Source organism: Eptesicus fuscus, chromosome 18 (assembly GCF_027574615.1).
Source record: "Eptesicus fuscus isolate TK198812 chromosome 18, DD_ASM_mEF_20220401, whole genome shotgun sequence".
In the NCBI taxonomy this organism is placed as follows: Eukaryota; Metazoa; Chordata; class Mammalia; order Chiroptera; family Vespertilionidae; genus Eptesicus; species Eptesicus fuscus.
The window spans coordinates 56,428,079-56,443,114 of NC_072490.1; the positions used below are offsets into that span (position 1 = coordinate 56,428,079).

The 15,036-nt window shown below is 41.8% G+C and overlaps 1 protein-coding gene and 1 pseudogene across 2 annotated transcripts in view; one reads left to right on the plus strand and one right to left on the minus strand.

Moving 5' to 3' along the window:
• The window catches only part of MITF (melanocyte inducing transcription factor), a 250,341-nt gene that overhangs the window by 159,653 nt on the left and 75,652 nt on the right, over nt 1–15,036 (plus strand). For both annotated transcript variants that reach the window (XM_054729462.1, XM_054729463.1), the window contains exon 2: nt 6,753–7,002. In XM_054729462.1, the coding sequence (XP_054585437.1) occupies nt 6,753–7,002 (250 nt within the window). The remainder of the gene's footprint in view (nt 1–6,752; nt 7,003–15,036) is intronic.
• On the minus strand, nt 495–595 carry LOC114227303 (U6 spliceosomal RNA; annotated as a pseudogene).

The window sequence follows — 15,036 nt, forward strand, 5'->3', positions numbered from 1 at the left end:
GATGTCACTGTGCCTCTGTGTCTCCTGCGGGGTGAGCAGCACCTGGTGCTTTCCTGTGCAGACTCACACTGTGCCCGGTGCAGGCGAGTGCTCGGCTTTGAGCTCTAGCACCTCAATGATTATCATGAATATGAATTTTTCCTGGAGAAAGATGCTAGGACTTTAACTTTAATCGCAGGATAAATTATCTTCTCTCTTCACCTTCGAAACACGTTGTCAAGTTCTCTTGACATAAATATGGATGCCTAAACCCTAAACGACGAATCTGCTACAGTCCAGACTTGCATAGAGGCGTGTAGGAAGTCGCTTCCTTGCATCAGGAATGAAGTAGCATGTTCAGTTTTATACTTTTTATTTTTTATTTTTTACTAATTTTTGAACTCTGTTCCCATTTATGGGACTATATTTTACTCATGTGCTTAGCTTTTTTAAAATGGGATTTATTGGGGTTTCATTGGTTGACAAGACCATACAGGTTGCAAGTGAACAACTCAAAAAATGTGGGCTGCTTGACGAACTTGCATGCCATCCTTGCAGGGGCCATGCTCATCTTCTGTGTATTGTTCCCACTTCAGTGATGTGCTGCCGAAAAGCACCGTATGCTTAGCTTTTTACGTCTATTACAAATTTTAATCATCATCACAGTGCTGACAGGCAGATGTATTAAACATAAATACTCTATAAATAAGAAAAATTGAAGCTCAGAGATGGACTAACTTGGCCACAGTTACAAGTTAGTAAATGGCAGAGCTTGATTCTGTGTGAGGAAATGAAAAGAGGAAATGCAGGGGAAAGTTTATCAGCTCCTTCAGCCTAGAGGACAAGTTCCAACTGACCTCCAGTCTCCTACCACGAGACCCTGGCGTGGAGGCCAGAGCCTGAGCCCTAGGCCTAGTGAAGGGTATGGCAGCACTGTCTCCGGGGAGGAGTGGGCAGGCAGGTAGTGCTTAGATGCTGGGGTAATGGATTGCATGGAGTTTCTGATATACTTAAGTGGTCAGTGAAGGCAGTGGGATTAACTATTTGAATTTAGAATATACCAAATAATTGGGAGCACAAGTCCTCAAGTATCTGTGGCTACCTGGTGTCCATATTCTAGCTACTGGGTCCAGCACTTTAACTTAGTAACAAGCTCATTTAATCAACACCATACCTTTGGGAGGAACATTCTGGAGAGGTTCGGAGAGGTGGGAGGGCTCCTTAAACATCACTGCTTACCAGGGACTGAACTAGAATGCGAGCCCCATTGATGGCAGTCCCAGCTCACTGTGCAGCGATGCCTGCATCTCAGGGGGGTGTGGATGGCTTTAGTGAGTCCTGTGTGAGCCACTACCGGCTTTGGCCTCTTGGTTTTCAAAGGGTGATTTCTTATGGTGAGGTGTGTGCCTTCCCACATGGAACTAGATAACAGTCAGATAATCTAGATAATTGACTTAATTTTAAGGCATCTCATAAAAACTGTATGTCCATGGCTTTAAACTCTCTGAGATTAGAGACCAGGTAGTCCCAGCACCTGGCAGAGAGGAAGCACTCCCTAACTGAAGGGTATTTCCCCAAAGTGTATACACACACTTTGAATAATTATAAAGGCAGTGTTTATTAAAATACGTTTCATTTTGAAAATTGAGCTGTCAGCTGTTATAGTGTGTGTACCTTTTTGGGGACACCCTGAATTTATCGAATAAATGACCTTTACATAATCTGATTAAAAGGAATCAGACTCATGGAATTAGGATTATCTAAGGTAGGTTGAGCTTCTCTGGCCCTGGATGAGTTCAGTTAGCTGCTAGAATTAAATGCATTTGGACAGCTCTCCTTGCTTACTTACATCAGAGACTTCAGTATCAGGGTCTTATTTTATAATAGACAGTTTAAAAACTAAGATTTTTTAAAAAGGAGCTAATAATTAGAAAAGTAATTTCTGTAAGGTTGTATTATAGAATTGTACTGAAACCTATATTATTTTATTAACCAATGTCACCCCAATAAATTCAATAAACATTTAAAAAAGGGAAAAAATGCTTTGTGGTCACTTGTAATGTTCTCACCTCAATTATGAGTTTAAAACATTTATGCTTATTTGTCCTGCTACCATTTAGAAGTGTGGATATCTTCATTTTTGTCTATAAGGTGATCATTACAGATTCAATTATTTTGAAGAGAAAGGGATGTTTAAAAGGTTGAAAGTGAAGCTGAGAACCTGGAGTTATCTTAATGACAGAAATATCCCACAAGGAGTGTGTGCAGTGAAGTAACTGCAATCTTCCTGTGCACTTTATTTTTGGAAGATTTGTTAGTAATGTCAACTAGTGAGCTCTGCTAGGTTTTCTTAGTGGGGTTTCCTTTTATTTACATGGATCTACTGTCTCAATATGTTTTATTTTCTGGTTGGATAGTTCAGTAAATACTTTAAATGACATTGTTATTGACCTTAAAGTCCAAAGCCTTGATGTGGTTGGTAACTTGTAATTTTAACTTAAGGAGTCTCCAGAATGCTTTACTGTTAATTGACAGGATTCCTCCCCTCCCCCATTCCCCCGTCCCCCATATCGCAGCCAGTGGGCAGCTAATTAGTGCAATTATTCCACAGCTGCATTTGCCGCTGCACAAAGGGTTGCTCATGTTCCTATCAAAAGGATCAGCCTCTCTGGAAATGTCCTAACCTGACAGGCTTTGACTGCTAAGACAGTTATTTATTCATTTTAAGTAGTACCCCACCCTGCCCTTTTTTTCTTCGTTTAGGGAAGTACTAGTACATTTTAGTTTTGCTGATCTTCTACCAGGTGAACAGATTATTTTGAGTAATGGCTACTTTTATTATGTGGATGAGTACATGGTTTACTCATAAGCAGGGTATCAACATTGTCCGCTCTATGTGTGTCTGGAGGAAACAATGATAAAAGAGGGTTGGGTTGTTCTGGGATTCGGAAGATCCGAGCACCCGTGTGCTGGAGGCAGTCCCTGCGTTCCCATCCGATTGTCAATATCCGGTCTGTGATGGATCCGGTCCCCTTTTCTAGCCAGGTGGTGACTTTGATCACTCAGGTCATTTTTTCATTTTCTGAAATTAGCAGCATATAGTCTGCCATTGGAAAAAATCATTTCGGCTTTATTTAGCTTAGTGGGGGAAAGACCGAAAAAGAAATTTACCTGTAATTCCACTCCGACTCTGGCAACTTGGCAACTATGATCATCTCTAGGCATTCCCTGTAGTCATGTATATTTGTGAGCATACACATGCTGTTCTTATTTTAAATTAAAATGTAAATACATTTTTGAATCCTACTTTTTAATGTACTTTTATTACAGGTATTTTCCACTTTGCTCTGCAGTCTCTATTTAAAAAAATGCTACATTATCAAATTCATGTATCATTCATGTATTCTGATTTACTTTTTTAAAACCTATTTTATGCTTAAGTCTCTTAAATGGTTTTATCCCCCCCACACACAAACACTTTGTTCAGGTATAATTGACACAAATTGTATATACCATATTTGAGGTATACATGTACATATTGTGAAATGGTTACAATCAAGCTACAGAACACATCTGTCACCTCACATAGTTACCATGTTTTATTTTTGTAATGAGAAGAATCGTTCCCTACAGCCTCCACACTGTACCTCAGGTCCTCAGACCTTACTCATCTTGGCCAGCATTTCCCTCCTAATTTACTTAACCGTTCTCAACAAATTTAGGTGCACAGAACCTTTAGCAACTTGAAGATAGCTTTGTAATGTCAGGTTTTCTACATTTTGAGTTATTTTCTTAGGAATGTTGTCCACGAATGAAATTTTGATTCAGATTGTATGAACAATTTCACAGCTTTTTTTTTTTTAAAATATATTTTATTGATTGTTTACAGAGAGGAAGAGAGAGGGATAGTTAGAAACATCGATGAGAGAGAAACATCGATCAGCTGCCTCTAGCACACCCCCTACTGGGGATGTGCCCGCAACCAAGGTACATGCCCTTGACCGGAATCGAACCTGGGACCCTGGAGTCCGCAGGCCAACGCTCTATCCACTGAGCCAAACCGGTTTCGGCAATTTCACAGCTTTTGATAAGACCTACAAGTTGTGCTCTTAAAAGACTGTAATGATACTTACCAGCAATGGTCCAGAGTGATGGTATCCTTATACTTCTTCATTGGTGCACATTTAAAAAATTGGATCATACCTTGAATACTATTTTGCATCTGGCTTTTCTAAGTTTATTATATTTCGTCCCCCCAATACTTCCACTACTCACCTGACACCATACGTACATGGTTATTACAATATTATTGACTGTATTCCCTATGCTGTAGTTTACATCTCCTATTTTGTGACTATTTTATAACTACCAGTTTGTACTTCTTAATCCCTTCAACTTTTTTTAAAATCTTTACTGGAGGATATGTTTTAAAAATTTTTTTAATTGATTTTGAGAGAGAGAGAGAGAAAGGAAGAGGGCGTGAGAGAGAAACATTGATGTGGGAAACATAGATCAGTTGCCTCTTGTACATGACCTGACTGGGGATCAACCGGGGATCAAACCCTCAACCTGGGTATGTGCCCTAACCTGGAATCAAACCCACAACCCGTCAGTGCATGGGACGTTGCTCCAACCAACTGAGCCTCACCGGCCAGGGCAATCCCTTCTTTTTCACCCAGTCCCCCAAGCCCCTCCCCTCTGGCAACTATTTGTTCTCTATGTGTGTGTCTGTTTCTGTTTTGTTTGTTCATTTATTTTGTTCTTTAGATTCCACATATAAGTGAAATCACATGGTATTTGTGTTTCTCTGAATGACTTATTGGTCCATCTGTGCTATTGCAAATGGTAAAGTATATGGTTGTCTAACTCCTATTCTCTACACCTGAAACTAATACAAAATAATATTGAATGTAAACTGTGATTGAAAAGTAAAATTTTAAGTTCTTTTCAATAAAATAAAATATGTAACAAAATATCCCTTAAAAGAACAAATAAAAGTAAGTTGATCATACTGTGTAGTTTTTATTCAGAACAATACATATATTTCTCTACCATTTTAATGGCTGCGTAGTATTACATTATATGAACCTGCCACAGTTTAGGGAAACGGATAAATAGGTAAACTGCCAGCTGGCCCTCTGTGATGGAGTTTTCCGGGAGTGTGGGCGGGGCAAGCATAGACATTTCTTCATCCTCACCTGCAGAGTCTGAAAGAATTCATGAGGGTGCTCGATGATTTAAAGGCTTTATTTTGTTTTCTTAGAAGGTAAAGACAATACTGGGGTTTATGCTCTAAAAAGCTGCTTCCCTTGAAGAGTGACACAGGAGTGAATCTTTTCTCGAATGTCACCTTTCTCCATTTCTGGATGCTAAGATTTTGCACTGTTTGTTCTGAACATAGCTTTTAGAAAAGCACATTGGAGAGGTCAAGAGCCTCTCAGACTCCATCCCAACCCAATACACTTCCCTTTGGCATCACTGAGGGCTTCTGACTGCAGTTTTGTGTGTGAGGAAAATCCCTCTGTATTCAGTGTTAGCCCTTTAGGCAGCTTAAATCTAAACCTCATTCCTGTTGTTAGTTTTTTTAGTAAAAGTGGACAAAGGGGTAGTCCTTTAAGTATGAAAAATAATCCCATGTTGTAAGACTGCTGTAAACATACCCCTCTGTTCCTACTGTATTTTAAGATCATTTATGTTTTTATGGACAATTAAGATGCAATAATAAAGTATGATTAATAAAAAATGGAAATAAAGAACAGTTAAATTTTCTAGGTAATAATAACAGCAACAGTGACTATTTATTGAGGCAATAATACATGGTATGGTGCTCATTGTACTAGGGGATTTATGTGAATTATTTTATTATTTTATCTAATTCTCACAAAATCCTTCTGAGCTAGGGCTTTAAAATACAATGATGCAATGGAAATTTAAAAAACACACCTCCCATGTTCATAAATGGATAATCTGGCAACACCTATTGTCATCCCTCTGTTCTGGACATGTTAATAACTGCCAATGTCATAGAACTGGCAAGATAAGTGATTGAAAACCCTATTTAGGAAAATTAGGAAGTCATTTCTTCTTCCCTGGTGACTAGTGTCTAAGCATTAGAAGTAATTTTGGGAGAGTCAGTCCCCTGCCAGGAGCTCAGCTTCCTGGGGAACTCACAGAGTGCGTTAGGAGAGGGCACGCCCGGTGCATCAGAGGACACGCACAGAGAAAACCAGGCGGAGGAGCTGGGTGTCAAGCCAGCTTCTCCCTTTCCCAACAGCTGAGGTCAAGTTCAGTGTGAATATTTTCCTCCAATTACTTCTTTCATTAATGATTTTTACTTTCAGTATCTTAGAAAAATGACCCCATTGGCGAAATGCACCTTTCCTTTAAAGTACTCCATGTTAGTAAACATTTCAGACATCTTCGAGGAATTGCGACAACATGTAATAATTTGGTTAGACTTGGTTATAAAGAAGCAAATCAAGCAATTCACTTTTACATGTAGGAAACGGGTGCCATTGTGTGCATCGCTTCTCAGCCACATGATAAAATGCCTCAATGGAATCAAGATGACTTATTTTAATTCAACTGCTAATGACTTGCTTGCTGTCACCGCGTGATTCTCAGTTATGTGGAGACTACTCTGCAACTTGATTACGTTTGCACAGCTTCATTTCATGGGGTATCGTACAAGTTAGGATACCCCAAATGCAAATTAAAGGTCTCATTAGGGAACTAAAAGTGCATTATTTTTTTTTTTTTTGGTTTTCCCACAGCAGTTCCGAGGAGCATCCTGGGGCCTCCAAGCCTCCGCTAAGCTCCTCCAGCATGACATCACGCATCTTGCTACGCCAGCAGCTCATGCGTGAGCAGATGCAGGAGCAGGAGCGCAGGGAGCAGCAGCAGAGGCTGCAGGCGGCCCAGTTCATGCAGCAGCGAGTACCTGCAAGTCCGACGCCGGCCATCAACGTCAGCGTGCCCACCACCCTCCCCTCTGCCGCCCAGGTGCCCATGGAAGTCCTTAAGGTACGTGCTTGTCGCTCTTGTTGGTTAGACGAGCCCTCTGCCAAATCAGCATTTTCCATTTTCTAGGTGTTTTATTTGTCTGAATGTGTACTTGGTCCTGGCCACCTGTCTGAATCATGTCAGTCACCGCCAACCCCACCCATCCCTCCATGCTTTGGATTGTGAGATAACTGCATGCTCCTGTCACTTAGTGCTGCCCTTGTTTAACGAGGAAGAGTGATGTTCCATGAGAAATCCAAGCAGGAATGGGTGTCTGCTGTAGCCATGTCTTTCCATCTTCCTTTGGGAACGTTTAAAATGTAGAAGGAGCCTCTTCTAATAAGTTGTATGCATTTTCCCCTAATACCGTGGTCGGCAAACTGCGGCTCGCGAGCCACATGCGGCTCTTTGGCCCCTTGAGTGTGGCTCTTCCACAAAATACCACGGCCTGGGCGAGTCTATTTTGAAGAAGTGGCGTTAGAAGAAGTTTAAGTTTAAAAAATGTGGCTCTCAAAAGAAATTTCAATCGTTGTACTGTTGATATTTGGCTCTGCTGACTAATGAGTTTGCTGACCACTGCCCTAATACATCCCATGGCCCTTCTTTAAGTTTCTTCTTTCTGTAGTGAGTAATTTTGGCTACAGAGCCTGACTCTTTTAGAAGGTCTCTTCAGGTATAACCGGGACGAGCTTCCTCGCTGTCACTGCCAGAGGGCATGACCCTGGACTGCAGGGAGTTGTCTGTGTGGGTCTTTGATTCCGTGCTGGAGTGGAAGCTGCGGAGCCTGTTAGCCTCATTCCATCAGAGCCACGCAGCTTCCTAATTACTGGTAAAATTGTAACGTGAGCGTAGACGTCCATCTCACACAGGTGTACTCCACATCGCATTTGGGAGAGACTCCCTAGTTTAAAGATAAACACCCCAACTCTTAAATATGACTGATGTAAGAAAAGTTCCCTTAAGAAAGTTTTAACCCATTCACCTAATTGATTCATTCTGAAGAGTCTCGAGTTTGCTATTCATTAAACAATGTGAACTTCACACATCGGTGACTCATTGCTGGTCTCTGCCTTCCTCTGTGCTCACAAAACCATCTCCCACTAGTTAGAATTTACTGTTAAAGCAAGTAGTGGGATGATGTGTTATAACTGGGAAGCAATATGTGATCCTTCCCAGGAAGTAGGACAGAGATTCTTTAAAAATAATTTAAAGTAAATTGTTTTTTACTTGCAAAGACTTTTTAAAAAATGTAATGATGAAATCATAAAACTCTTTAATGGGGAAAAAAAACTATTAAAATTCTGTTAGAGCAAAGAAGACCCAAACACTTTAGCATAAAAGTTTACTCTAATGTGATTGAAATTCTGGATAGTGCCTCAATTAATAGCTATATTACCCCACCCCCTGTCACCCTAACTAAAGGCAAGGTTTTCTCTTTGGAAAAGGTTGTATATTAAATCTTTGTGTTCTGTTTGGGTGAAGATTGGCAGTCAATAAGTTTTTATAGACTTAAGATTTATTTAAGACTTAAGTTGTCTACTGTTTACAGAAATCATAATTGTTTTGTCTATACTTAAGATTATTTAAAGTTGTATGAATTAGAAAAAATACGGAGAAATATGTCTATTTTATTCACTGTATTAGTCAACTTTTTATATCTGAAGGTCAAATTTTAGAAGAGATAACATGGGTTGTATTAGTAGTAGTTTATGTCCAATTCAAAGGTAATATTTGATATTATGTTAAAGTATATTAATTGAAATCAGTATTCCTATTAATGATATTATATCCCGTGGTGGGGAAGTTATCCAAATGCAAATGTGTTGAACCATTTCCATATCATCTTAAAAATGCACATTATTCCTAAATGTTCTTGTTACTTAAAATATGTTATTTTAAAAATGATTAATATTAAAATCTTTACTAGGTGGTTTGAATAATATATTTGTTTTCCTCATGTTTCGGTTAACTGGTAATACTGGCTTGAGCTACAGTCCCCACTAGGTGTGCCAGGAAAATGTCCAGAGTTAAAGCACAACTAACGTGTTAGAGCCAGGAGACTTCATCTAACTAAAAATGAGCAATTGGTGAATTTATATTTCATGTTGAATATAGGTGACCTCTGCCATGCATTTTTACACTTTGGTTATGTAAAGTAGTGAAGTGTGTCATGTAAATGAATAACAAGAATTGTTGGCACAGCAATGCTGATGGTTTGATAGCTATTTAGACAGATTTTAGTAACCTTAAGACCAAATAAAAATATATGATTTCATATGACATTCTAAGAAATTCAAATAACAGTTTTAAGGAGAGTATCATATTAATGATTGCTTCAAATACTTAAAAACGTGGTACTTTATAAAAATTGTTTACATATTTTTAAAAGTGTTATGAAATATTTGTTATAGAAAGGTGAGATAAATGTACTTTTTTCTTTTCCCATTTAAATCATAAGCATAATTTTATAAAGTAAATGGTTAATAGCAAAAACAGTTAATATGCTTTATCTTTGACCATTTTTCAGTAAATGTATGTATTCAAGGAATGAGTGATGTCAAGGTGACCAATTGAGTGCATTATGATACAGATTATATCGAAGGTGTGTTTTCTGAGTGTAGCTGAGGAAACTCTTCATTTGATTTTTAAGGAGTTATATTGCCCGGGTGGAACCCCGGCTTCCCGCGGAGGCAGAGGCGCCTGGGCTGCAGAGAGAGCCCTGGGGAAATCTCCGGTCCCCTGGTTTGCGAGAACGTGATCGAGGATCACACACACAAGGTCAGCTTGCTGACATGGATAGGCTGTCAGTGGGCTGAGTAACTGAGTTCAAAAGCTAAATGGGTATTTTCAGGTTAATCCCCCCCCCCTTTTTTTTGGGCAGTTATGCTTAAAATATATGAAACTTTATAAAGTGTGTTTAAAAGTTGTTCACAGCATCTGGCAAACTAGGTCTAGTCCTCGGAATTCGTATTAGAGGTTGGAAATTTGCATTACTTACCCTCCCGCGGTCGTCATTTAGTCTGTAAATTTGTGAAGGTTTGCAGGATCAGCCTTGAGTTTCCCTATTGATTTAATTAATTTGTGCCTTTATTCCTATTATTGATTTTCATGTTGGGTGACATGGAATGTTAGATGCATTGCTGTGTATTTAAGTACTAGAGATATCCTCTGGGTTTGAACAGCCCTGCTCAATTGGATATTGTAATTAAGGTTGCTTCATCATAAATTAACCAATGTAGTGCATAATATGTTTTTTTTGCAGTGGTGAACACACCTTATATTTTAAATTATGAATTATCAAAAAGGAACATTAAGACCATTAATGGAAACAGTTTCTACTACAGGTGGGTTTTGTTGACATAGGAATCATACAAACCTGAGGTTTGAAGTTTGATGTCCCTTCTTTCAGAGGAAAGCAGAGCACCCAGGCGTAGGCCTTGGGACACGCCAGGTGTCATAGCTAGAGCAGCATTGCGCCCAGCCCCCGTGCCGTTGTCCGCACATGCCCCAGGCACATGTTTTCACTGTCCCGTCTGCCTAACATGACTACCGCAGCACCGATTGCTCGGATCCCACTCCTAGCTCCTCTCCCCACTCCGGCCCGCAGCAGGGCTCTGACAGCTTATAGCTTGAGAAAATTAGTTTATACTTTGAAAACATTCCTCTCTTTAGAGCTTTGTAGGGAATTGCCAAGGATTTCTATGCTCTCCCTTCCTTTCTTTGCCTTGGAATTTAAAACTTTAAAGAAAGATGTTCTCTCTGGAAGAGATCATGCATTGACGTTTTCTGCTCTGCTTAGGAGAAAGGTTATAGGAATTTAAAACAAAACAAAAAAGACTGTTTGTAATGTTAGGATATTTTAAGTAGTTTGGAAGAATTTATTTTTAAAATGTTCCTTGTTTGCAGATCATCTCAGGCGGTCTAAGGGACCGGGCAGCTTGCTGCGGGTTAGAGAGGCGCTGCTGTTCCTTAAACACAGACGCACTTGCCAGGCCCACGCGGTACTCATTTGCTCCGGCATTTATGTGGTGGGCGTCCCGTTGGGATAGTTATTCTAGGGAAGTCCTCCTACCTTGTCTCCCTGTTCTACACCCAGCATCCTGAGCTTTTGCTAATGAAGGCTAGGGCAGGTGGCTGAATTGCTGGCCTTTCTCTACAACTTAAGAAATCTACCTGGTGTAGAATGTCCTAGGTGCTGCTTATTTCTTGGGTATAATAAAGACCCTTGAAGGGGTGTGTGGAGTTACAGAGGGGTGATGGGTCACCGATTCAGCAGGAGGGATGCTCCCACAGCGCACTGTGCGTTTAGATTTTGTTCCCAGTTTATGTAGAGCCAGGTGCAGAACTGCTGGCATCGTAAGAAGCAGGCACCAGCACCCGCTTTTCAGATGGGCTTGCCTCAGCCTCCTCAGGTAGGGGAATCTGTCGCTAGAATCTTGCCTCAGCCTCCTCAGGTAGGGCCCTGTCCCCATAAGAAAGGACATCTGAGCGTTCTTCTAATACCATTGTCCGTGGCTGTCACGTACTTCTGTCACCAGGGTGAGCCACAGGAGCATTCTGTGAGCCTGATTCCAGGACTGTTTGCGAACTTCAGTGTCCTTTTGTTTTTGGATCAAACTCTGTATGTGTAAGGCATCCTTCTTCATAGGGACAGAGGGACACCGTTTCCAGGTTCGCAGAGAGAGAGAGACCACATTTCCCTGCGGGAGTCTCCTAATAGTATCACTTTGATGTGTTCTTTTGTTTTAAAACTCATTTTTATTAACTAGGTACAGATTTTCAGTGCAGAAGAAACAATGCCCAGGGACGGCGCCCGGGCTCCCAGCCCCTCCCTCGTGGGCCTGGGGCTGCTGTTCGGGGCTGCTGTTCAGGGCCGCGCAGCCTTCCTGCCAGGAGCTGTCCCACCTGCCCTGCGGTGGGGAGAGGTCTGAAGAGACTCGGTGAGCAGTTCTGGTCAGGTAGACATAAACCCTTTCTCTTTATTCACATTTGCAAATAGAGCAAAAGAAATAGAATTTCTCTTCTGGGTTGTCTCTCCTTTTGAGAATATGGCTTCAGCCTCTATTCTTCCTTAGGCAGAATGGGCACTTCTTCCTCTGGTCTGACAGCAACTAGATTGTTCGGTGTCACAGGTGTGCCCCTTCTGCGTGGGCCCCAGCTGGCGGCCAGTTGCCTCCCCTGCTGTGTGACCCTGTGGGTAAGGACGTGTAATTTCAGGGCTGACACAGCAAGGTGCTCTTAGCGCTGTCCTGCATGGGTGACATGAAGCAACACAGGCCAAGTAGGGTGGCAGTCTCGGTCAGGCCTGTTGATGGCTTTTGAGATGTTTTCTGTCTGCACTAGTACCTGGTGACGAGACACTGGCTGAAGAAAGCCCACTTCACTTAGATGTTTAGGTCTGGTCCACTTGAAAGGGTAGACCCAGGCAGAGCAACTATCTAAAACAAGCGATGCCACCTTGACAAAGCTAAGCCTATGAATTAATTCACTTTTCTGAAAACACTGGGACATCTGTTCCAATCCCACAGTCACTTGGTAATGTGGCACTAAGTGGAAATGATCGCCCCCCCTGTGACCACAAGGACATGAGTATGTGGCCAGGCCCACTGTGCTGCGGATGCTGCTCCGTGAGCTTTGGGAGGCCCCTCGTGCAGTCAGCGTGCTGCGTCGCAGTCACTGAAGGCACCTTGGGTTTCCGTGAGGGTCACGGGCTCAGCTCTTTCTCTGCCGGTGGAGGAGCCAGGCTGACGGGCTCTCTCCCTCACTGGCACGTTTCTTATGATGATCCCATGCTACTGGAGCCGGTGTAGCATCTAAGGAGAATATCAGGGGCTGGAGCTTAGGAATGGCTCTGAATGGTGACTTCTTTCTCCGGTGACAGGGCCTGGAGAGCATGCCTCTGCAGCAGCGGTGATATTGCCCCAAGGGGGAGGGGGCGAAAATTACTTCTTGGAGGGCAAAAAAGTCTTAGCTGTTTGAATGATTTTTTGCCCCATGGGATATGTGCCTGTTGAGATTTCCTGGGGATGGGGATGGGGATGTGTGAGAGGCGATTAGGGAAAAAAGTGTAAAAAGGCTCTTAGGGGTGGTGATTATGAAAGAAGGGTGGAGAAACATTCTGGCAGAGGATCAGCATCTGAACTCCCTTTGTGTTGGTGTAGAGGACACTTATCAAGGCTCATAACTCCACGTTCCAAGTGGTCTGTGTCGCCCTAGGAGAACTGTTGGCATGTCCAGCATCCCGTGTCTCAGAAGGGACCTGAGACAAAGGGGATAAGTAGCTCAACAAAGTCGCTGAAGTAAGTGGGGCAGCGGGACTGGAACCCACTCGATCGAACACCGGACTCCTGACCATTGGTGGGAGCACCTGTCCCAGAGTGAGTGGCCTGAGAAACTCCAGAAGGGAGAGGCTGTCACCCACGTACAGGGCAGCCTAGGGCGTATTGCAAATGTTTATTATGGAGCTTCAGGCCATGCCTTAAAACGCTAATAGGAATTACTGGCATAAACATGGTACTGCCTAAAGCAGCCTGGAGGAAGGAAGGCGGTGACTGGCGCGAGGTGAATTACTGGGTGAATTGGGTGGTAGGCTGACCGGTCTTATCCCTCATCTCATTTATCCCTCCAGCAACGCTGCGGAACAGGTGGGAAAAAGCCTGTCTTCAGATGGGGAAATAGGCATGGAGAGATTGTCCCTGGCTCCTGGTCACACAGTCAGGCTCCATATCCTACCCTAGCGACGTATGCCTCTCTGTCTTCTACAGAGTTCAAGGATGTGCCCTAAACATTTGCAAAGAATCACCAGCAACAGAGTATGTTAGAGCAAAGTGGGAGCACAGAGAGAGACTACAGAGGGTCTCGCAGACTTAACAGAAAGGTGCATGACCTCAGGCATTTGGAATTGGTAAGATCCATCCACATTGAATAACGAATGCGTCTCCATTAGTTTCCACCATATGCCTGACTAAAGATCTAAATGTGTTCTTGCCTTGACCACGATGGTAATTTATGGTTAGTTATAGTCATCATTATCTGTCAAAAAGCACTACAGTGCCCAGGCCTCGTGGCTCAGTTGGTTGGAGCATCGTCCCATACCCTGAAAGATGGCAAGTTCCATTCCCAGTCAAGGCACATACCTAGGTTGCAGGTTTGATCCCTGTTTTCTCTCTCTCTCTCTCTCTCTCCATCCCTCTCTCTCTCTCTCTAATCAATAAAAACATATTCTTAGGTGAGGATTAAAAAAAATAAATAAAAGCACTACAGTGAAAGTTTCTGAAACAACACCCAAAGATCATAACTCAAGGTCACTTATGTTCCAAAGGTCCTGGTGGCCCAGACTATCACAATTCATTATGGTTACAGTTCTATATATTTTAATAAATTTGTTTTCTTTTAAAGGATTTTTTAAATACTCAATTTGATAGACTCACACACATCTTTCAATATGAATTTTCTGCTGAAATTGTGGTTGCATTTGTAGCATTTCTTCCACGGCCTCCCTGCAGTATTAGCGCTTTTGCTCTGTTTTAACACTTGAAACCGGAACTTTGGTTCTGGTTGTTTTTCTATTTGCTTTAAAGTGAATAATGTCATAAATCTTAAATTACTGTATGAAAAGGTCACCAACTCTTACGGATGTTACCTACTTAATCCCAACAATTAAAGACCACTGACTTGACTACCTTCTATAGTGGCACACATAAACTAATTACTAAAACTCTGTGGCACACCAAAAAAATATATATTTTGCCAATCTGACAAAAAGAAATAGGTATAATTTTGATTCATTCACACCAGGCAGCTATTGTTGTGTTGGCTGTTGTCATTCTTTTTATTGACAGTCTCAGGGAGAGGAGGTCGGTGCCCTGACTACACAGTCAGGTATTGCAGGTTTTAAACATTCTCGCGACACACGGGTTGAAAACCACTGTTTTATAGACATGCTCTTAAACAATAGCAATTATGGACATGTGTAAGCAAAATCTAATTTTAACATTGCCCTATTAAAAAAAAGTGGGTGGGATCTGTGTTAAAAATATGTAAATCAGAACAGTG